General features: G+C 40.1%; 1 protein-coding gene across 1 annotated transcript in view; it reads right to left on the minus strand.

Annotated features, from left to right (window-relative positions):
* The window catches only part of LOC106081469 (clotting factor B), a 34,446-nt gene continuing 10,345 nt past the window's right edge, over window positions 1-24,101 (minus strand). Inside the window, exons 2-6 of the mRNA XM_013243439.2 lie at window positions 2,363-2,446; window positions 908-2,276; window positions 735-845; window positions 346-658; window positions 1-275 (exon numbers count right to left, since the gene is read on the minus strand). Of these exons, the coding sequence (XP_013098893.2) occupies window positions 117-275; window positions 346-658; window positions 735-845; window positions 908-2,276; window positions 2,363-2,446 (2,036 nt within the window). The 3' untranslated portion in view covers window positions 1-116. The remainder of the gene's footprint in view (window positions 276-345; window positions 659-734; window positions 846-907; window positions 2,277-2,362; window positions 2,447-24,101) is intronic.

Consider the following 24,101-nt stretch of genomic DNA (forward strand, 5'->3'; position numbering starts at 1 on the left):
TCGAGGGGGTAAGTTTAATAAATTAAAAAATAAGATCAACGAATTCAACAGGACATCTCAATCAATTTGGACTAGTCACATCTTCAAACACGGATAACAAGGAATAATCAGGTAAACTAGTCGTTGGTGTGTTCGGTGATCCAATCCAAATATTCTGAGACGCGAGTGTAAACACCGGGATAACCAGGTTCGCCGCATTTGTTACCGAAAGAAACGACACCCAATTGAAGCCAACGCGAGTCATAACGCATCATTAGAGGTCCTCCGGAGTCGCCCTAAAATCACATTTCCATATTAGAGAATGATTCAATAAATACTACAGCTAAGGCCTTATATCTGACGTACCTGGCAAGCATCTACTCCACCATCTGAATAGCCAGCACATAGGAAATTTTCATTGATTGGTTGGAAATAGGAACGATCACAATCTTCATTGCGCCAAATAGGCAATTCTGCCTGACGCTGTGAGGTCGACTCCTTGCCACCATAATAGGTGGTACCCCAGCCAACTACTGTACCACGGCGACCTGGCAAACGATCTTTCGGAGGCATACGTCCAGCTTTAGGCAAGCAAACAGGTATGACATATTTTGATTTGCGTACTGGTTTGTCCAGGACAAGAATGGCAATATCATTATAGAAGCCAATGCGAGAGAATCTGTAATAGCCAAAAACAGAGTGGGATATATAAAAATATGTTTTACTCAGTCTTCTGAACTCATTGCAAGCATCACCTTTCATGAGCTCGAACTTCCTTGACGGCATAGGTAACGGGAGCAGAAGGTTCAGCATCGGTTGAAAGATCAATATCACCTAATCGAACTGTAAACTGTCGGGCAGCAAACCTAAAATCATATTAAAAAAGTCACTCAAAGTTCATACCCATATGTCTAGTCTTTTAGCTTACGGTTTCTGTCGTGAATCTCTGGTACAATGCGCCGCTGTCAAAATATATTTGGAACCAATCAAGGAACCACCACACCAGAACTCTGTGCGTTTCGGGCCATGCAAGAAAATTGCCGCCATCCAAGGCCATTGACCGTTGGGCGATTCTACTCCACCCACAATGCGTCCCGTTGAATACTCCTGCTGACCACAATCCTCAGGGTCCACTATGTTATTAGTGCCCAAAAGATCCAAGTCATTGGAATCCAAAGGATTTGCCGTTGTGGTAGTTGTCGTCGTCGTTGTTGATGGCTTACTTTGAGGCCGTAACACCAAACTGGGCGTTGAGGGGCGGGTTGTAGACGGGCGTTTTGTAGTGGTTGCTGCTGTCGTTGGAGCTCTAGTAGTCAACTTCAATGGTCTTTGTGTTGTCAACACCGTGGAGGCTTCTGATATGGGACAACACACTCCTGGCACAAAGAGACTCTTGAAGCAAAGGGACTCCCGGAGGCTACTGAGATTCAACAGCAATGCGGGGCAACTGCTGAGATCTTCACAACGTCCAGGACGACCACTGGGTGTCTTGCAGCGATTCTCAATATCCTTAGCTGATGTCTCTTCGTTGGCCAGCGCCTGTTGATCACTACTCAATGTTGTAGGCCTTAGGGTGGTGGGCCTTAATGTGGTGGGAGCTTTGGAAAGTGTTGTGGTATTGACGGCAATGTCTCCTGTAGTCTTCTTGGTCTTATTCTTGTTCTTCTTCTTTTTCTTACGCTTCTTAACCTCTTTATTTTCGACAAACATAGGTTTGGCTGCAACTGTATCATCTTGGCCTACACGTTTATTGGCTTGAACTTGAACAGAGTTGGTACTCTTAATGGGAACAATACCAATGCTATTTCCTATCGCGGATGCTCCTAACCCTTTTGCCGTATTATCACTTTCTTTTGGTGCAGACTCTGTGGTGGTGGTTGTTGTTGTTGAAGGCGTCAACGAAGCCACCGTTGATGTTGGTTCTGTTTTACTGTCTTGACCTCCTCGTGTCATATCAACTAACAAATGGCCCATAGTATTCAAGGCTCCCAATGTTTCTGATATTCTATTAAAGGCAGATTGGGATAGCAAGCGAGGCAAAGATTCATCGCTGCCACTATTATCACTAGCATTTGATGTACTCGCACTCTCGTCACTGTCCTCATCGTAATACTCCGCAGAACCTTCCTCATCATCATCGTTATCAACGTCATCCTCACTATCGTTACTGCTTTCCGACTCTGAACCTGAATCGACATCGAGTTTCAGATCTCTCGTCCGCCCAATTCTACTCGCATACGCTGGTGTTGGCGGCTGCTTGGAAAAGGGCGAATCCGATTGTGACTGGAAAAAAGACGCTGCCTTAAAAGTAGTTATAAATCGAGATTTGTTTGTTGTAAATGAATTCGGCTGCTCTCCATTGGTTGGAGGAGTCTATACTTACATTGGTCGTTGGTCAAGTGACGTGGTTCATAGTCATCATCTTCTGCGGCTGTTGACCGAGGTATTAATATGGCAGTTATTAAACCTGTAGGGAGAAAAGGAGGTGAGTTGGACGATTTAATTAGAAAGATTTGGTTAAAAGGTAGCAGATATTTTTGAAATTTAAAAAAATCACAAAGAGTATAATTGAAATCATGTCTCCCTATATTTCAAATGCTCGTTATTGGTTGATCTTTTTGGAGTATTGGGAGAAATAGAGTAAGAAATATCTTATATATTTAGTATAAACCATTTTTTAAAGTAACATTTTCTTCAATTTGAAAAAAAAAATTCAAAAATGAAATCAAACATACTTCATATGAATATACACCATTGCGAATATTCACACCATTCTTTGTTCATTGTTGTTGTGATTGTTAGGTGAAATTTACAGAAGACATGATGCAATCCACGATTTTCGTCATATTCTCTACTTCTTGATGATGATGTTCACAAATGAATTGATAAAAAAGGCATTCAAACCGTTTTTTGACACAGTATTCGAACCGTTTTGTGAACTTAACATCCGAAACTGTCCACGGGCGTTCACATTCTGACAGCGTCAAGTGCACAACAACTTTTCGTATTATTTTTCAAAGAGTGGAAGAAGTTGTGAACGTGACAACTTGAACGTAATGAAAGGAAGGGGAGCTATGGTGTCATTCAGACAACGGGTAGTCCGATCACGCTGACAACTCGGCTAGACAGATTTTGGAGCCGGAAAATAGAGCATTATATAAACTATATCACCGTTTTTTGCAGTTCACACATTTAGGGGTAAGAAGATCCCTAAATTGATAGAAGTATGCAAATATCCCATTAAAGAACAAGTGAAAACTTCTGACACATCAATGAGTGGTTTCCGATTTAAGTTTAAGATCGATGTTGCAAAGATCAATTTAATTACCGAGTTCGAACGGCGCACAGTGGGGAATTTGACCTCAAAAGTGTTGTTTAAATCGACGGGCAGGCCGATCTTCAAGAAAGTTGATAAATATGATTTCGTGGATAGTTCGGCTTGAGGTCATGTACAATTATTAAATAACAGATGTCGGTGTTTTTTTATTAATTGTTTTATTTTTTCCAATATTTCGATTATCGCCGGTAATCTTCATCAGGGAATGGATAAATTTTAAAACAAGTGAACTTATTTCTTACACCACACAAGAATGACTTGTGTGGTGTAAGAAGGAATATGAAAGGAAGATTTAGATGAATATTAGCAAGTAAAAAGGCGTTAAATTCGGCCGGGCCGAACTTTGGATACCCACCACCTCGGGTATATTGTAAACCTCCTTTCATCAAAATCCGGTGAAAATTGCATACCTTATGTCCCATAGCAGTTATATCGAAAAATGTTCCGATTTGGACCAAATACTAATAAGTACAATCATATACGATCTGAACCATATACGAAGCGGATGTCGAAAAGACTAACATAAGTCACTGTGCCAAATTTCAGTGAAATCGGATTATAAAGGCGCCTTTTATGGGACCAAGACTTTAAATCGAGATATCGGCCTACATGGCAGCTATATCCAAATGTAGACCGATTTGGGCCAACTTGCAGAAAAATTTCAAAGAGTTTAACACAACGCACTGTTCCAAATTTCGGCGAAATTGGTCAGTAAGTGCGCCTTTCATGGGCCTAAAACCTTAAATCGAGAGATCGGTCTATATGGCATACCGATCTGAACCAAATTAAAGAAGGACGTTGAAGAGCCTAACACAACTCACTGTCCCAAATTTCAGCAAGATCGGATAATAAATGTGGCTTTTATGGGCCAAGGGCCCTAAATGAAGGATCGGTCTATATGGGGGCGATATCAAGATATATTTCGATATAGCCTATCTTCGAATTAAACCTGCTTATTGACAAAAAAAGAATCTGTGCAAAATTTCACCTAAATAAAGATTGTAGCGTGATTTCAGCAGACAGACGGACGGACATGTTCAGATCGTCTTAGATTTTTACGCTGATCAAGAATATATATACTTTATAGGGTCGGAAATGGATATTTCGATGTGTTGCAAACGGAATGACAAAATGAATATACCCCATCCTTCGGTGGTGGGTATAAAAATGGGGGCAAGCTCAGCCACATTTCGAAATGTATGCCTTTGAATGAATAAGGTAGCGTCTTTCCACAAATTAAAATAATCCCCTCCAACAAACTTTCAAAAAACACAATGTTTTTCCTCAGATTTTTGTACTTAAAACTGCAGATTTTGTTTGCTGATTTAGCTGACCGAAATGTTTGCTAAAACAGCAGCCCTTCCGCAAACAAAATTGCTGTTTTAGCAAACATTTACGCTGTTTTGAATAACAAATTTGGTTGAGTGTTGAGAAAAGCACTTCTTGTCCGATGAAAGAGAGGTACCGCTAGAAAAGAAGAGAGGAAAAACGTCGCAGATAGAAAAAGGAAACGGAGTATGAACGAATTGAGATGTACAGGAGTAAGAATGTCCAGAAATTCTACCAAAGAAACAAAACATCAAACCGATGGCTTTGGCACAGGCACATCCTCCTGCAGAAGCAAAGAAAGAAATCTGGTAACTGAAAGAGATATTGTGCTGAGGTTATGGAAAGAACATTTTACCAAGCTGCTGGTGGATACCGCAGAACCAATCCCCAATGATGGTACAGAATGTTTACCTCCTAGTCAGAATGAGGTCCAAATAGCTGTGACCCGACTGAAGAACAACAAGGCAGCAGGAGCCGATGGGTTGCCCACTGAACTATTTAAGACCGGAGCCCACACGCTGATGCATATGCCTGCATCAGCTTGTCTACGCTATCTGGCTAGAAGAACGAACACCCAATGATTGGAACCTCAGCATACTATGTACCGTACACAAGAAAGGAGACAAAACGGAATGTGCCAACTTCTGAGGAATAAGTCTCCTCCCCATAGTATATAAGACACTCTCGAGCGTATTGTAAAAGATTAAAACCTAAAGTCAATGAGATAATTGGTCCCTTTAAATACGGCTTTAGACCTGGACCAAATATTGGAAAGGACCCGAAAAGGACACATCAACAACTACCTCTCTTGTTGACTGCAAAGCCGCTTTCGACAGCCCTATACGCTCAAAGGTTTTTCAAACCACGTCAAAGTTTGGTATCCCTGCAAAATTTATAAGGCTCTACAGGATGACTCTTGCTGATTCACGTTCCTGAGTAATAATAGGAAAGAATTTCTCCGAACTATTCAATACCAAACGAGTTTTCAGACAGGTTAACAGCTTATTGTGTGATCTGAGTAGTGTGTCATACCTTTCGATATAATGGGTCTGCCACCGGAGGTAGTGACTGCAGCCTTTGAAAGTATCAAAAGAAAATCAGTGACAGTGGATCTGGCAGTGAATGGAGATAATACAAAATGGATGGTATCAACTCCCACAACGTCTTCTACACCCGATCAGATAAAGAAAATGGAGAAATTTGGAAACCACAACTTTGAGATAGTTAGCTACTTTATATACCTTCTTGCCGCTGTAACCGAAACGGATGGCTCTAGTTGAAATAAAGCGTAGACAACAAAAATAATAGATCTGCCACTCTTTCCTAACCTAACAGACATGTTAACCTCCTGGAATGTGAAATTGAGGTGTGTTGTTTGGGCAAATGTCCATCGCAGGTCCATGGTGTAAGTGAGTCTGTAAAGGACTGCTACTCTTAGCTAACGTAACACACATATTGACCTCCTGGACTATTAAATTGAGGTTATTTGTTTGGGCAAATATCCATGGCCACTCGTATAAGAAAACTCCCCCGCAGGGGGTTCTCCACTGAGGCGTCTGCGCTTGGCCGATGCAGCACGTAGAACCGGCTGCCATGGTATTGGTATAGATTTGTGGAAATGTGGGACGTATGGGTCTTTAAAATCTCCTTCCCTTTATATTTTGGGGGACAAAATAGCTTTTAATTGGTTTTACTTAAGCACCATTTTTGAAATTTTTTAAAGATTCGAATAAAAAAACGATTGAATCAATTAATTATTTACAAAATTTTCAATCACGATTGTGATAGAAAAAAGTCCAGATTCAGTTTAAAAATTTTTACTATTTCAATAAAAAAATAATGATTAAATCAATTAATTTTTTAAATGAAAACAATGTTATTTCCAATGCAATTTTGAATTGAATTTTTGTTGTCAATTTTTTTTCTGTGTAGAATAATATTGGTAAACAGATTAAACAAACAATTTAGAAACAAGACTACCTAACAACTGACGAAAATTAGACTATACAAGACACTGATACTACCCGATTTGACATGTGGTTCTGAGCTGAGGGTACTTGTGAAAGCAGTCTAGGCACTGCTTGGAGTGCCTGAGAGAAAGATTCTTCATAAGATTTATGGTCCAGTATGTATTGATGGAATGTATCGGCGTCGTATGAACCACAAACTGTGTGAGTTGAATGACGACGCACAGAGGGTCGAACGGCGTAAAAATAGGAAATAAATTCACAACTTTTTACCTGTTGAACTGAGAGGTAAAAAAATGCTGGACATTTGTAGAGGAAGACATAGGCTTTCAGGAAAATTGCGTCGTTAATCCATATCTCTAATACAAAATGCCAAAGTTGACCACTTTCCCCTTCTCCGACCTTTAAGCGGCTTTAACTTTTGATCTACCCAACCGATTTATGTACTATGCCATAGTTTACCGTTAAGGAGGTACACTATAGAAAACTTACGGTTCTTTGCCAATACCGTCTGGTATTATTTTGCTTGCGTCTTTGCATAGATTTTTAATACCATTTGGTATCAAATCAATACTAGACAAAGAATGCTATTAAGAATTGACGGCATCATATTTATGTTCTTGTCATCGCGCCAGAAGTGTTGTTGAGCTTTGTACTTAAAATAATGTCACCATTATAAAATATTTGTTAAACAAATAAGTAACATGTTTTAATACAATTTGAGTGCGCAAAACCTTAGCCACAAATGAGGTCGTGAAAAAAACCAAAAAGTTAATTTTCAAGTTGTGTTATTTTCACTGTTAAATACCAGGTACTGTGTCACATTTCATTGCACATATGGAACTTTATTTCTGTATCAATTCTTTTGGAACTTCGTCTATGGCAAAATATTGCCCTTTTAAACGAAATTTTAAAAATTCTTTTAAGCTAAAATTGTTTTATTTGCACCAAAATGTGCTTTGTCACACGAAATGATGATTTACTTTATTTATCTTAGTTTCTATTTGGCAAATAATGTGAGCGTAGAGAAGCATATGCTCATAAGACTAATTTTCATTGACTACGAATGCAGTCATGTGTAATGTTTGATAATATTTTCCGCGATAAAGAAATATCCATCCTAAAGAAGGAGTTCATGTATGCGAACATTAAAGAAAACAACAATTCACAACATATGCTTTTTTTTGCTTATAGCACAAGAAATACAACAGATTTTATTTATCAGTAAAAATTTGGTATTATTTCTACCACACATTTAATCGACACATACTTATTTACTTTACTTTAATTGGCTGTGACAGAAGATTTGTTCCACTAGCCGAACGTAGAATAGCGTTCCAAGCGCCTCGATCTTCTGCGCTCATTCTAAAATCTCTGACATCAAGTTTCGAAGTGTCTCCCATCACTTGATCTTTCCATTGGGCTTTTGGTCTTCCCGGTTTGCGTGTACCACCGTGTTTGCCCTCAAAAGACTTCTTTGCTGGAGCTTCATGATCCATTCCGACAGCATGACCTAACAAACGCAGCCGTTGTATTTTGATGCGTGTAACTGTGCTATCGTCGTCATATAGCTCAAACAGCTAGTGGTTCATACGTCGCCTATATTCTCCATCAACGCAAACTGGTCCATATATTTTACGAAGCAAGTTTCTCTCAAATACTCCAAGCATTGCCTCATCTGCTTTCACATGTACCCATGCTTCAGGACCATATAACAACACGGATAGTATCAGTGTCTTGTATAGTCTAATCTTCGTCTGTCGAGAGGTGGCCTTGTTTCTAAACTGCTTACTTAGTCCAAAGTAGTATCTAGTATTCATCTTCGCTTAATCTCAAAACTGGTGTCATTCGTTTCGGTTACGGCAGTGCCGAGGTAGATAAAGTTACTGACTATCTCAAAGTTGTGGTTTCTAACTTTTTCCATTTTCTTTATCTGTTCGGTTTTACAAGGCGATTTGGGAGTTGAAACCATCCATTTCGTCTTATCTCCATTTATTGCCAGACCCATTTTCACTGAGTCTCTTTCGATTCTTTCAAAGGCTGCAGTTCCCTATATCATAGTTCCAGTGACCGACCTATTATATCGATGTAGTAGGCATAGGCGAGTAGCATGTGTTCTCTTGTGATTAGTGTGCCATATCTATTCACATCTGCATTTCGTATAGTCTTTTCCAGAAGGATATTAAAGAGATCACACGATAGGCTGTCTCCTTGTCTGAAACCTCGTTTGGTATTAAATGGTTCGGTGATATTCCTGCCTATTCTTACTGAGGAACACGTTTCAGCAAGTGTCATCCTGCAGAGTCTTATTAATTTTGCAGGAATACCAAACTCAGACATGGCTTGAAATACCTTTGAACGCAAAGGAGTATCGAATACCTTTGAACGCAAAGGAGTATCTACAAAGAGATCGTAGATGTTGATTTGTCCTTCTCGGATCTTTCCAGGATTTGGTGCAGTGTCCAGGGTGGATTTACCAGATCTAAAGCCCAATTGTCCCATTGAATTTAGGTTTTAATTTTTCACACATTACGCTCGAGAGTATCTTTTATGCGATGAGAAGGAGACTTATTCCTCTGTAGTTGGCACATTCCGTCTTGTCCCCTTTCTTGTGTACGGGACATAGTATGCTGATGTTCCAATCATCGGGTATGCGTTCTTCTAGCCAGATTGCGCAGATAAGCTGAAGCGTACGACTTATCAACGTGTCGCCTCCGGCCTTAAATAGATCAGCGGGTAAGCCGTCGTCTCCTGCTGCCTTGTTATTCTTTAGTCAGGTCACTGCTACCTGCACTTCATTCTGAATATAAGGTAAACATTCTATACCACCATCATTGATTGGTTAGGCGGAATCCTCGCCGCCAACGTCGGACACTAGCAGTTGGGTAAAATGTTCTTTCCATATCCTCAGTATGTTATCTATGTCAGTTACCAGATTTCCTTCTGCAGGAAGAGGTGCCTGCACCAAAGCCATAGGTTTGATGTTTAATTCTTTGGTAGAATTTCCGGACTTCATTCTGACTGCTGTACATCTCAATTCGCTCACACTGACGTCTTTCCATTTCCTTTTTTCTGCTGAATTAACGTTTCTCCTCTCTCCTTTTTCTCCCGATACCTATCCGTTAATTCATAAACATAGTCCCAAAGATTTAGGTTTCGTTTGTGGCTAAAGAATGTATGTTTGATAACTAAGTGATTTTCACCAAACATCCTTCGAAAACGACCGAATATAGCCTTCAATTTACGCTTGTAAATTATTTATGTTTAACTTGTACAAATATTACCAAATCGCGCAACAATTAAAATTATTTCGCATACTTTAGGCCAGCTAAAGAAACAAGTCATTTAATTGACAATAATTAAAGAAGCAAACAACCTTCATAATCGTTTTAGTTTAAGTGAAAGTGACAAAAATTCCATTCCCCACTTTCAGCGCAAAATAACTTCATTTCAGGTGTGCTAGATTGTGGTTAATTTTCTTTTATTCCAAGCACAACACGGATGACTGGCGGATAAGAAAAAAATATACAAACCCATTTTCTGACAAAAAAAAGTTAACTTACAAAATTGGGCCCAAATATTTTGGAGTTAACAAAATGATAAAAAAAAACACGTGACCTTGAATCCATTTCAAGTTAGCAGGTAGCAAACCACTCCACACTGGGGCCTCTTAACTTGCATGACACACTTCACCACCACCGCCTCATAACGATGAGTAACTTCCAGCTGTCCCCTATTCCTCTCCAGTCTGAATTAACTACCGCTATTCCCTCACTTGGCTCAAATAAATTTTTTTTGGAAAAAGATTTAAGCCCTTTTGGTGGTGTGGTGTTTGTTTACCGCGTTGGGTGTATTGACGGTTATATCATAGCACTCGCCCAGTTCGTGGAATACCTTTAACAAAAAATTCATTAAATGAAAACATCACCGTTTTACCTCAACACAAACAATGTTAGCCAGACCATGTCCAAGCCAGTAGAAAAAATAACTTAACAAAAAATCAACAAAAACAAGTATGGAATTGCACTGAACTGAATAATTAAACCAAGGAACCCATGAAAAACATTCACCACTACAGTTACTACAGTATGCGGCAATCAAATTAGTATTTGTTTGAAAATAAGCTGACTAGTGTACCATGATTTCGGTTGCGCCATGTAACTTTATCAGCACTTTTGTCAAATTGATTAAGGTACCCCACATACCCAAAGACTATTGAGTACGGTGTAGGGCACGCTTTTGTTTTGAAGCAGGGCTCAATAAATCCTTCAACTCTCCTTAGCGCAACAAGAGAGAGGAAAGCCTTACTTTCCACTACTCCGATACCAACTAATCATAAGTGCTAAGAACAACAAACACATCAACATTGCCAAACTCTTTTTGTTTTGCACTTGAACATTCTTTGAATGTCACTGCAAGTGTTTTTCTTGTGCGAAGGCCGAAGGTTGGTACTATGTTCGCTTTCGCGAAATTTTTTCGTACACAGATAGAAAAATTACGGTACTTTGCCAATACCACCTGGTAATATTTTGTTCGCGTCATTGGCAACGGCTTTTAATACCATTTGGTATCAATTCAATACCAGACATTAGAGGCAAATAAGAATTGACGGCGTCACATTTGTATTCTTATCATCGCTTCAGAAGTGTTGTTCAGCTTTGTACTTAAAATATTGTCGCCATTATAAAATATGAGTTAAACAAATATATACAATGTTTTAATACAATTTGAGTGCGTAAAATCCTGTTCAAATACTTGAAAGCAGTGAAAATGGAAATTGTAAAAATTCTAAGAACATTCTACATCAAAAACATGATAGTCCATTGTGTGGAAAACGATGCTGTGTTGGTGTATTCATATGGAACCTATATCTGGGAATTTTTGGACTTGCAAATTTTAAAAATTGTCACTTTCCGAGTTTATCATCCGCACTCGACCGAGCTGCTCAATATACTGTCTGTTCTTTGCTTAGTCAAAACAAAGAAGGAAAAAATGTTGTGTGTGAGAATGTGAATATGTACCAGAGATGAGCAAACAATTGTTTCCTCTTCAATACGTACAAAGTAATGTGCTAAATTGTGACCATATTTGCCAATTACTGGATACTTAATCTTTCACTCTGTATGCAATTTGCATAGCTTAGGTAAGGTTGAAAAGAGGGTGCTGTTGTAAATCCGTCCCATGCCAACATGGGCATATACCTTTGCCAGTAATCGGCTTATTGTGCGCTGTAAAAACTAAAAAGTAACCTCAAAAAAGAAAATCTATGTTAGGAATTCCGTTCTACTTACAAAATCCTTATTTGTTTTCCATGCCACTCCCCTAAGTTGGTTCATAACTGGTATATTGTCCTCACCAAAGTGCCGGTATCTGTTAGACGCGAAAGCCGGGCAGTGACAAAAGAATGCTCCAACGTCTCATCATCTTCCCCGCATGTCCTACACATGCTATCACTTGCCGCACCGATTTTATAAGTGAGCTCGTAGTCCTATGTGTTCCGTCGTGATAACAATTGTCATATTGACCTCCTTCTTATGTTAGGTTAGGTTGAAAAGAGGTTGCAGATATTAATCCACCCCATGCCACTATGGACATACACCTAAGCTAGTAATCGGCTTGTTGTGCGCTCTAAAAACTATAAAGTAACCGTGCTACTTACAAAATCCCTAGTTGTTTTTTATGCCACGCTCCTAAGTTGGTTCATGTCTGGTATTGTGTCCCCACCGCAGTGTCGGTATCTGTTAGATGCGAAAGCTGGGCAATGACAAAGGATATGCACGAACGTCTCATCATCTTAACCGCATGTTCTACACATGCTATCACTTGCCGCACCGATTTTACATAAGTGAACTTGTTGTACTATGTGTTCCGTTATGATACCAATAGCTATACTGATCTCCTTCTAGCTTGCTTTCAGTAGTAGCCTCCTCTTCTCACGATCTGGATCCTCCCATAGGATTTTCGCCGTCTTGCCGACCGTTTCGCTGTTGCATGCCCATTTGCCGCCCACTCGGACTGCTTGGACCCGAAAGGCTTCGGGTTAACCAAGTTTATTGACGGCTGTCCTCAGGCCTTCACCGCCAAATCGTCTGCCCTTTCATTTCCCCTTACTCCGTTATGGCCCGTCACCCAAACGATGCGGATTTTGCCATCCTCAGAGAAGGCGTAAATCCCCTTCTCACACTGCAAGACTGTTCGTAATCTTACCGTCCTGGATGGTATTGCTCTTATGGTCTTTTTAATGTCCGTAAAGATGTTCACACTCGACGTCCTCGCGTTAGCACCCCACCACCTTACGCATTCCGTGATCTCCCGGATCTCCGCCTGCAGGACCGTATTATGGTCAGGCAGTCTAAAGTAGATCTCAGTTGCTGGATTCTCAATGTAGACCCCCAGGCCCACTCTGTCCTCTAGCTTTGATCCATCTGTGCAACATGATCTTCCAGATGGCAATACTAGGGTTCCGTAAATCAAAGACTGTGCCGATGACAGCAGTGCCTCACACTCGTCTTCAAGGTTCATCTCAGGTATCCGAACGGAAACCTTTTCCCTTCCTTCCTAGTTTCCTATCGTCGCTTCGATTATCCGCATTGGTATGAGCTACTCTCATCCTCAATCCATTCTCCCATCGCCTTTAGTCTCATAGCGGCAGTGGCTGCCTCACACTTAATCTGTATATCAATGAGTTGGATATCTAGAATAGTTTCCAGTGGTCCTCATCGCTCTGCCTATGTCTATTTGCATATGTGTATGCAATTTTTATGTGTGATGCTGAAAGACCACATAGGACAACATCCCCGACCACCTGCAGGTCAATATCTCATTAAAAAAATTTTTCTCCAAATCTATCTCTTATATCATATTTTTTTTACAATTTTGTTTTGCTGTTTGTGCTCTTTTATTCTGATCTTTAAAATCCTTTCGTGATTTTCGATCATATTATAGCTCGAGATCATATTCAACGATTTCAATTCAAAGAATAAAATAACGATGAACTTATAAAAGTTAAGCATATGTGTGCTTTTATTCAAAACACTTTGACTGGCATGGTAGATGGCGATTTCTGATACACCATGTCTATTCATCAAATTGATAAAGGTGCTCTACATACCCGACGACTATTGAGTAGGGTGTAGAGCACGATATTGTTTTGAAATGGGGCTCAATAAGTCCACTAACTCTCCTTAGCGCAGTAGGAGAGAAGAAAGCCTTACTTTCCACTATCCCGATAAAAAGTAATCATCAATGCTAAGAACAACAAAGTAATCAAAATTGCTAACCTCTTTTTGTTGTGCGGTTGAACATTCTTTGAATGTTCATACCCTGCACCATCCTCTGATACATGCTTCAAAAAGGCATTGAAATGATTAAAATTCGCTACAAAACTGGTGAAAAACTTGCACTCACTGTTCCCAAAACTAAAGCATTTTTGGGTCGTCCATTTCGACCTCGGTGGCTACGTCAACAGCAAAATTGTCGCATCAGGCTCGGAAAGCTAAAGAGTTATTGTTGAGAAGCATCTCCATCCTCAACGTGTGACTGTTTAGTCCGGTTTAGGGTCCGGCGGGGTAGGTTGGATTGCGCAATCGAGAAGTTATTTGTGATTTTTTATGGTCGGAGTTGGATGGCGTTAAACTGGCCAACGATTATATTCAACAAGACGCCGCTACATGCCACACAAGCAACGAAAGTATTTTTTTTTACGACAAATGTTTCGGGGCTACCAAAAGTGGTCTAGATATAAATCCGTGCAAGACAAAAGTAGTTCTTTTCAGCAGTAGATACAAGTTGCCTACTGGAGAACCTGTCTCCTTAGGTGGACAGAATGTTCCATTTAGAGAAAGCACAAAATACCTGGATGTTTTGCTGGACAGGAAATTGAACTTTAAATCCTACATTTTGGAAAGGGCAAGAAAAGCCGCTTTTGCCCTATACACCTGCAAGAGAGCCATTGGCAAAAGTTGGGGGTGTAGATTGAACTTCAAATCCAACATTTTGGAAAGGGCAAGAAAGGCCACTCTTGCCCTATACACCTGCAAGAGAGCCATTGGCAAAAGTTGGGGGTGTAGACTACGTGTCATGCAATGGGTTTATAATGCAGTTGTCAGACCTATAATCCTATATGGTGTTGTCGTCTGATGGGCGGCGCTTCAAAAGTCCACCTACTGCTCAATACTGAGGACGACACCAGATGCACTGAATGTAATGATTCATCTTATGCCTCTGGACATTGTGGTTGGACAAATTGCAGCGACCACTGTAGTGAGGTTAAGGGATCCTTTTCATTGGTCATGTGGCAGCTACAGACACTGTGTTATCCTTGATACAATATCCGATGTTCCAGGCAGTGTGGATTACACTCTGCCTGAGCCGCATTTTAATAAAAATTACTGTACCACCATCCCTGATAGAATCGATTGGACCTACGATATCCCTGGTAACAGAAGTTACATAGACTTCTATACGGATGGTTCCAAATTAAACGACCAGGTGGGCTTTGGAGTGTACTCTAAAGATCTAGAACTGGTCATATCAAAAAGATTACCCGACCACTGCAGTTTATATCAAGCGGAGATCCCTGCAGTTAAGAAAGTGGTGGAATGGCTAAGATATAATGTCATTACGACGTCATTAATGTCATTCTCAGGCAGCCATTAAATTCCTGGAGAACGTATATCTGAACACAAAAACCGCGCTCGACTGTCGCAGATCTCTCAACGAGATGGCTGAACAGTTCAAAATTCACCTGTTCTGGGTGCCGGGCCACAGAGATATCCTAGGGAATTCTAAAGCGGGTGAGCTTGCGGAACTAGGAGCTACCCTACACATTCCTGGGGTACTGGAATCTGTGGGTATGCCTCTGGCGACATGTAAGCTAAGTTTTCAGGACCAGGCCCGAAGGACAACGAATGATAGACGGTCACAAAGAGGGGGCTGTGAGCATTCCAAAACTATGTGGCCTCATTTAGACTTGAAGAGGTCTACTGCTTTGCTGTCATTGACTAGAACAGACGTCTCAGTCATTGTGTCCGTCATGATAGGTCACTGTCTAATCGGAAAACATGCTGACAGACTACAGATTGCCAGCAGAAGCGTGAGGTAAGAAGAAGAGACTATAGAACACCTTCTGTGTGTGTCCCACTCTAGCAGTTAGAAGGAGTTCCACTTTGGGTTCTCATTTCTTTGAGAACCTGTCTGATGTCAACATTCGCAAGTTATGGGGCTTTTTAAAGCGATCTGGATGGTTCAACCGTAGGCATCTTCCTTCTTCTGTTCCTGTGGTATCACAATGGATGAAAACGTCTAAGTGAGTCTGGTGGCAGACTGCCACTTAAACCTAACCTAACCATCTCTGGGAAATGTGATCACAATTGGCCACCGAGATCTTGTGATTTAACACCTTACGACTTCCACCTTTGAGGCCACATGACGGATAAGGGGTACGGCAACAGCTCAACGCCGATTCAACACCTCAAAGATAGAATTCGTAAGGTCATCGAGGCCATGGGCCAGCCACTTTGCTAAGTGGGTATGGAAAATTTCATGTAAAGAATAGTACTGTATTTTTTGGTTTTTGACGGCATAGGTTCGTCTTCATTATGAAATAAACATTCGATCATTTATCTCAAACAATTACATTTTCCTTGGAATACCAAAATAGCACCCCTTATTGGAAAACCCTATATATCTGACAATGTGTCATCGTATTTGTACTTCCGCTTTGTCCGAAATGTGTGTATGCTCCAAAAGCCATGATTTTCCTATATTTTTTCCGAGTAGTCGGAACAGACACAGAAAGTCTAGATAATCCCGAACATCTGACAAGCCTAATTGTAACAACTATACATTAATAATTAAGAAAGCATGTAAAGGAATTTTCCAAGGCAGCTTTTAATCCATATTTTAATGAATGTCTGTTGAGAAAAATCGTTGCGTTGGTATTGAAGATATGATGCATTCTCCAATCTAAAATTGCTACTTAAACTGGATATGACTCTCTCTAATTATTCAAGATACTACTGTACGATATGAATCAGCAAACCCATCCAGGGTTCATATGAACATTACGCAAATACCAAAATTACACATAACAAATGAACAACAATAAAAAATCTATTATCGCATAACAATCCATATTTCTAAATGAGCCCATATTTCTATAAATATATGCACATGGTGGAACTTTTACGGACGAACTCGTGAAGGTTCATATTGATTTTGCGCTAATACCTTGGCCAACATAGAAGAAATGCCCTCACAACGTCGTCATCGGTAACACTGAGGGTTTCTTTGTTATGCATAATGATGACAAATAGCTGTTGGTCCGATTCGAATCTTCATCTTTAAGATTATAAGTGTTGCACCCATGCAAAGAGGTGCGGCTCTGATGGGGTCATAGGAAGGTAACAACTACGGGTTTCCCAATATTTTGTTTATTTATGTTTTCAGTTTTATGGTACGAGCATTTTTTGTCATGTTTCTCCAACAAAATATACATTATAAATGGAGCATGTGCTCGATATATCGACCAATTCTTCAGTGCTTGAGTACTGAATCCAACCTTTTATCCAATTCATTCAGCAACACTCAATCACCGACTGACAAGTTGCTTCCTCAGAGATGGCTGTCAATGGCTAAATGACGGAGTAGTTTTGGGGCTCTTGAAACTGATGATGGACGCCAATGACCTTCACGATTAATTTTCACCTTTGTGGTAACTAAAAGCATATAACGACGACCCTGACCCGATTTCAAAGAGAACTGAGAGCGTTCAATTATGAAACAAATAAAAACAAGTAAGAAGACGTTAAGTTCGGCCGGGCCGAACTTTGGATACCCACCACCTCGGGTATGAATGAAAACCACATTTCATCAAAATCCAGTGAAAAATGCATACCTTATACCCCATAGCAGCTCTATAGATATCATCCGATTTAGACCAAATGCTTATAAGTACAAGTCATTGTTCAACCGAGAGATCGGTCTATATGGCAGCTATATTCAAATCTGGACCGATGTGAGCCAAATTGAAGACAAATATCGAAGGGCCCAACACAAGTCATTGTCTCAAATTTCGGCGACATCGGACAATAAATGCGCTTTTTATGAGCCAAAAACCTTAAATCGAGAAATTCGGTCTATATGGCAGCTATATCCAAATCTGAACCGATCAGGGCCAAATAAAAGAAATATGTCGAAGGGCCTAAGGCAAATCACTGTCCCAAATTTCAGCAAAATCGGATAATAAATGTGGCTTTTATGGGCCTAAGACCATAAATCAGAGGATCGGTCTATATGGCAGCTATATCCAAATTTAGACCGATCTGGGCCAAATTTACGAAGGATATCGAAGGGCTCAACGCAACTCACTGTCCCAAATTTCAGCAAAATCGGATAATAAATGTGGCTTTTATAGGCCTAAGACCATAAATCGGAGGATCGGTCTATATGGCAGCTATATCCAAATTTAGACCGATTTGGGCCAAATTAACGAAGCATGTCGAAGGGCTCAATGCAACTCACTGTCCCAAATTTCAGCAAAATCGGATAATAAATGTGGCTTTTATGGGCCTAAGACCATAAATCGGAGGATCGGTCTATATGGCAGCTATATCCAAATCCGGACCGATCTGGGCCAAATTGACGAAGAATGTTGAAGGGCCTAACATAACTCACTGTGCTAAATTTCATCCAAATCGGATATAAAATGTGGCTTTTATGGGCCTAAGACCCTAAATCTGAGGATCGGTCTATATGACAGCTATATCCAAATTTGGACCGATCTGAGCCAAATTGACGAAGGATGTCGAAGGACCCAACACAACTCACTGCCCCAAATTTCAGCAAAATCGGATAATAAATGTGGCTTTTATGGGCCTAAGACCCTTAATCGGCGGATCGGTCTATATGGGGGCTATATCAAGATATAGTCCGATATAGCCCATCTTCGAACTTAACCTGCTTATGGACAAAAAAAGAATCTGTGCAAAATTTCAGCTCAATATCTCAATTTTTAAAGACTGTAGCGTGATTTCAACAGACAGACGGACGGACATGTCTAGATCGTCTTAGATTTTCACGCTGATCAAGAATATATATACTTTATAGGGTCGGAAATGGATATTTCGATGTGTTGCAAACGGAATGACAAAATGAATATACCCCCATCCTTCGGTGGTGGGTATAAAAACATGATCTTTAAAATGAAATTTACGATGGCTTACACGCTATTGTTCAACAACTCAGATCTTATGCAGTGACGCTAAGAGATTATCGTTTGGTGAAATTGCCAAACAAAACTCTCTTCCAAAAAATACTAAGAAACTTAACTTCTTTCAACGTAAGAAGTATTTGTACCCTACACCACTACTGTGGTACAGGGTATTATTAACTATTAACTAAAAGCATATAACGACGACCCTGACCCGATTTCAAAGAGAACTGAGAGCGTTCAATTATGAAACAAATAAAAACAAGTAAGAAGACGTTAAGTTCGGCCGGGCCGAACTTTGGATACCCACCACCTCGGGTATGAATGAAAACCACATTTCATCAAAATCCAGTGAAAAATGCATACCTTATACCCCATAGCAGCTCTATAGATATCATCCGATTTAGACCAAATGCTTATAAGTACAAGTCATTGTTCAACCGAGAGATCGGTCTATATGGCAGCTATATTCAAATCTGGACCGATGTGAGCCAAATTGAAGACAAATATCGAAGGGCCCAACACAAGTCATTGTCTCAAATTTCGGCGACATCGGACAATAAATGCGCTTTTTATGAGCCAAAAACCTTAAATCGAGAAATTCGGTCTATATGGCAGCTATATCCAAATCTGAACCGATCAGGGCCAAATAAAAGAAATATGTCGAAGGGCCTAAGGCAAATCACTGTCCCAAATTTCAGCAAAATCGGATAATAAATGTGGCTTTTATGGGCCTAAGACCATAAATCAGAGGATCGGTCTATATGGCAGCTATATCCAAATTTAGACCGATCTGGGCCAAATTTACGAAGGATATCGAAGGGCTCAACGCAACTCACTGTCCCAAATTTCAGCAAAATCGGATAATAAATGTGGCTTTTATAGGCCTAAGACCATAAATCGGAGGATCGGTCTATATGGCAGCTATATCCAAATTTAGACCGATTTGGGCCAAATTAACGAAGCATGTCGAAGGGCTCAATGCAACTCACTGTCCCAAATTTCAGCAAAATCGGATAATAAATGTGGCTTTTATGGGCCTAAGACCATAAATCGGAGGATCGGTCTATATGGCAGCTATATCCAAATCCGGACCGATCTGGGCCAAATTGACGAAGAATGTTGAAGGGCCTAACATAACTCACTGTGCTAAATTTCATCCAAATCGGATATAAAATGTGGCTTTTATGGGCCTAAGACCCTAAATCTGAGGATCGGTCTATATGACAGCTATATCCAAATTTGGACGAAGGATGTCGAAGGACCCAACACAACTCACTGCCCCAAATTTCAGCAAAATCGGATAATAAATGTGGCTTTTATGGGCCTAAGACCCTTAATCGGCGGATCGGTCTATATGGGGGCTATATCAAGATATAGTCCGATATAGCCCATCTTCGAACTTAACCTGCTTATGGACAAAAAAAGAATCTGTGCAAAATTTCAGCTCAATATCTCAATTTTTAAAGACTGTAGCGTGATTTCAACAGACAGACGGACGGACATGTCTAGATCGTCTTAGATTTTCACGCTGATCAAGAATATATATACTTTATAGGGTCGGAAATGGATATTTCGATGTGTTGCAAACGGAATGACAAAATGAATATACCCCCATCCTTCGGTGGTGGGTATAAAAACATGATCTTTAAAATGAAATTTACGATGGCTTACACGCTATTGTTCAACAACTCAGATCTTATGCAGTGACGCTAAGAGATTATCGTTTGGTGAAATTGCCAAACAAAACTCTCTTCCAAAAAATACTAAGAAACTTAACTTCTTTCAACGTAAGAAGTATTTGTACCCTACACCACTACTGTGGTACAGGGTATTATAACCTGTTTGTAACACCCAGAAGGAAGAGATATAGACCCATTGATAAGTATACCGATCGAATCAGAATCACTTTCTGATTGGATTTAGCTTTGTCCGTCTCTCTGTCCGCTGTCCATGTTAATTTGTGTACAAAGAACAGGTCGCAATGTTCATCCGATCGTCTTCAAATTTGGTACTAGCATTTTCTTGGGCCTAGAGACGAAGCCTATTGAAATTGGAACAAATCGGTTCAGATTTCGGTATAGCTCCCACATGCATGTTCATCCGATTTGGACAAAATTTGCAATTTTACCGTCATTTGTAAACTGATTCTCACGAAATTTTACACAAGGGGCTCTATTATAAGTTTCGACATTATTAGTGAATTTCATAGAAATCGGTTCAGATTTAGATATAGCTCCAATATATATGTTCTTCCTAATTTTCACTTTCAAGGCCCTTGCTAACCCATTTACCAATCTGTCTTCTCAAAAAATCAAATTTAAGCAAATTTTAAATTCTACCAATGTGGTGTAGGGTCTCAAAAGGTCGGCTTCGGCCGCCTTTAGCCCGTTCTTACTTTTTTAGAACTATTTTTGATAAGATTTTGAATTTTCTACTTGAAAGAATTTAAACTTTCTATTTTTAAAAACATATTTTTACTAGAGGCATTTTTAAATCATTAGAAATGTTAATTGAAATATGTGATCACCAATGGATCTATTCACGGTGACCGGTTTTTATACCCTCCACCATAGGATGGAGTTATACTAATTTCGTCATTCTGTTTGCGCGTCCGTCTGTCTGTCGAAATTTTGCACAATTACTTCCTATTAGTGTAGGTCGGTTGGGATTGTAAATGGGCTATATCGGTCCATGTTTTGATATAGCTGCCATATAAACCGATCTGTGATCTTAACTTCTTGAGCCTCTAGAGGGCGAAATTATTATCCAATTTGGCTAAAATCTTGTTCAACGCCTTCTCCCATGACCTTTAACATACGTGTCAAATATGGTCCGGCACAGTCTATGGCCTGATTCAGCTCCCATATAAAACAATCTAAGCCCCTCTAAAGGGCGCACTTCTTATTCGAATTGGCTGAAATGTTACACAATGACTTCTACTATGGTCTCCAAAATTCAATTGAATTATGGTCCGAATCGGACCATAACTTGATATATCTCCAGTGGCATAGTCATTATTTTCTTTTATCCTTTATTTGCCTAAAAAGAGATACCGGGAAAAGAACCCGGCAAATGCGATCCACAGTGGAGGGCATATAAGATTAGGCCCGGCCGAACTTAGCGCGCTTTTACTTGTTTAATTTAATTTTATTGTGAAGGCCAAAGAAAATGCTGCGTGTCAGTTGGCGATTTAAGGGACTCTTAAGGATTTAACAAAAGCTTTAATCTATCGATAATCATATTTATTGTACAATGTTAAACAGTATGGTATTTGATTATCAAATTGTTAAATAGGTTAGGTTAGGTTAAAAAGAGGGTGCGGATATTAATCTCCCCCATGGACATACACCTGTAGTCCGCTCTAAATACTAAAAAAAGGAACATCGAAAAATTTCACATCTTCTGAGTGCCGGGCCACAGAGATATCCCAGGGCTCGTACGCCCGCCTACTCCCTGCCTAAATGCCTCTAACGACATGTAAGCTAAGTTTCAGGATCAGACCCGAAGAGCAACGAATTGTAGATGGTCACAAAGAGGGGGCTGTGAGCATTCCAACCTATATGGCCTAATCTAGACTTGAAGAAGTCTGCCGCTTTGCTTTGTGGTATCACAATGGACAAAAATGTCTAAGTAAGTCTAATGGCAAACTGTCACTTAAATCAAACGTAACCTAACCTCGTAAAAGAAAATCTAAGTTTGGAATTCCGTGCTACTTACAAAATCCTTCATTATTTTCCATGCCACGCCCATACGTTGGTTCTAGTCCCCACCGAAGTACCGATGTCTTTTGGCTTCGAATGCCGCGCAATAACATAGGAAATGCTCCAACATCTCATCATATTCCCCTCATGCCCTATACATGATATCATTTGCCACACCGCTTTTGCATAAGTCAGCTCGCAGTCCTATGTGTCCTGTTATGATGCCGAAAGCGATACTGACCTCCTTCTAACTTCCTTTCAGTAATAGCCTCGTCTTCTCATGATCCGGATATCCCAGTAGGATTTTCGTTGTCCTACCGACCATAGCCAACGCCCTTAACCGGGACTGCGTCGACCCGAATGGCTTCGGGTTAATCAAGTTAATTGACGGCAGTCCTCTGGCCTTTTCTGCCAATGAGTCTGATCTTTTATTCCCCCTTACTCCGCTATGGCCCGGCATCCAAATAATACTGATCGTGCCATCCGCAGATAAGGCGTTAATCTCCTTCTTACATTCCAAGACTGTTCGTGACCTTACCGTCCTGGTTGTTGTTGCCATGATGGCTAGTTTACTGTCCGTAAAGATGTTCACACTCCTCGTCCTCGCGTTAACATCACACCACCTCACGCAGTTCGTAATCGCCCGAATCTCTGCCTGGAGGATTGTATTATGATGAGGCAGTCTAAACATTTAATCTCTTTGTCTATGGGTCGGATATCTAGAATAGTCTCCATTATTCCAGTGGGCGTTGCCCTCATCGTTTTTAAAAAATATATTAATGAAGAATGTTAAGAGAATGTTACCGATGAGCCATCTTTAACACTTTAACAATTTCTCTAACTTTTGAATTTATCTTAACCTAACAAAATTTTAAGTTCTTGAGCATTTTTACCCAAGTGTAAAAACTCGAATTTCCCTTAATGGTGATCGTCAAAACAAGATTTATTTTTGGGGAAAAGCAAACTCTTTGTAAAAAAGTCGAACGAACTAGTATCTACATAAATGCGGAAATCCACGTCTAGTAAATCTCAACTTCCGAAGACTTCATCTAAACAATGGAGACATTCACAAAAAATGAACTTCAGGCGTGGAATGCAAGTTGTGCCATTTGTCATGCTTGGGGAAAAAAAGCCGGTTTAATACCATCAACATGATTATGATGATAATCATGTCCTAATCATGAAAATACAATATGTTGTTGTTGGTGTTGTCTTCGAAAAGCTGCTACTGGAATTATTGCATAACTCGGGGATTAATGAAATTCAAAACATGCTTCCCCAGTGCCACCAACATTAACAACAACTGGAATTAGTTACATTAACTCAAGCGAATGCCAAGCCATTCCAGCTTGACTACATCGTCACCAGCCGTAACTGCGGCAATGCAACCAACCAACAGCTGTGTGCGACCCAAGTACTAATAACATAAAAATTTACCTCAGGTATGACTTTTGTATTTGTGGTAAAAGATCAGCTGATAGCGTTATAACGCATAGCTGGCAAGATATGTAAGTAAGAGCTGCAGAAGGCCTTTATTAAAACGATGCGGGCTTTGAAAAGCATTACTTTTCTCT

This window comes from Stomoxys calcitrans, chromosome 2 (genome assembly GCF_963082655.1).
Source record: "Stomoxys calcitrans chromosome 2, idStoCalc2.1, whole genome shotgun sequence".
Taxonomy (NCBI): Eukaryota; Metazoa; Arthropoda; class Insecta; order Diptera; family Muscidae; genus Stomoxys; species Stomoxys calcitrans.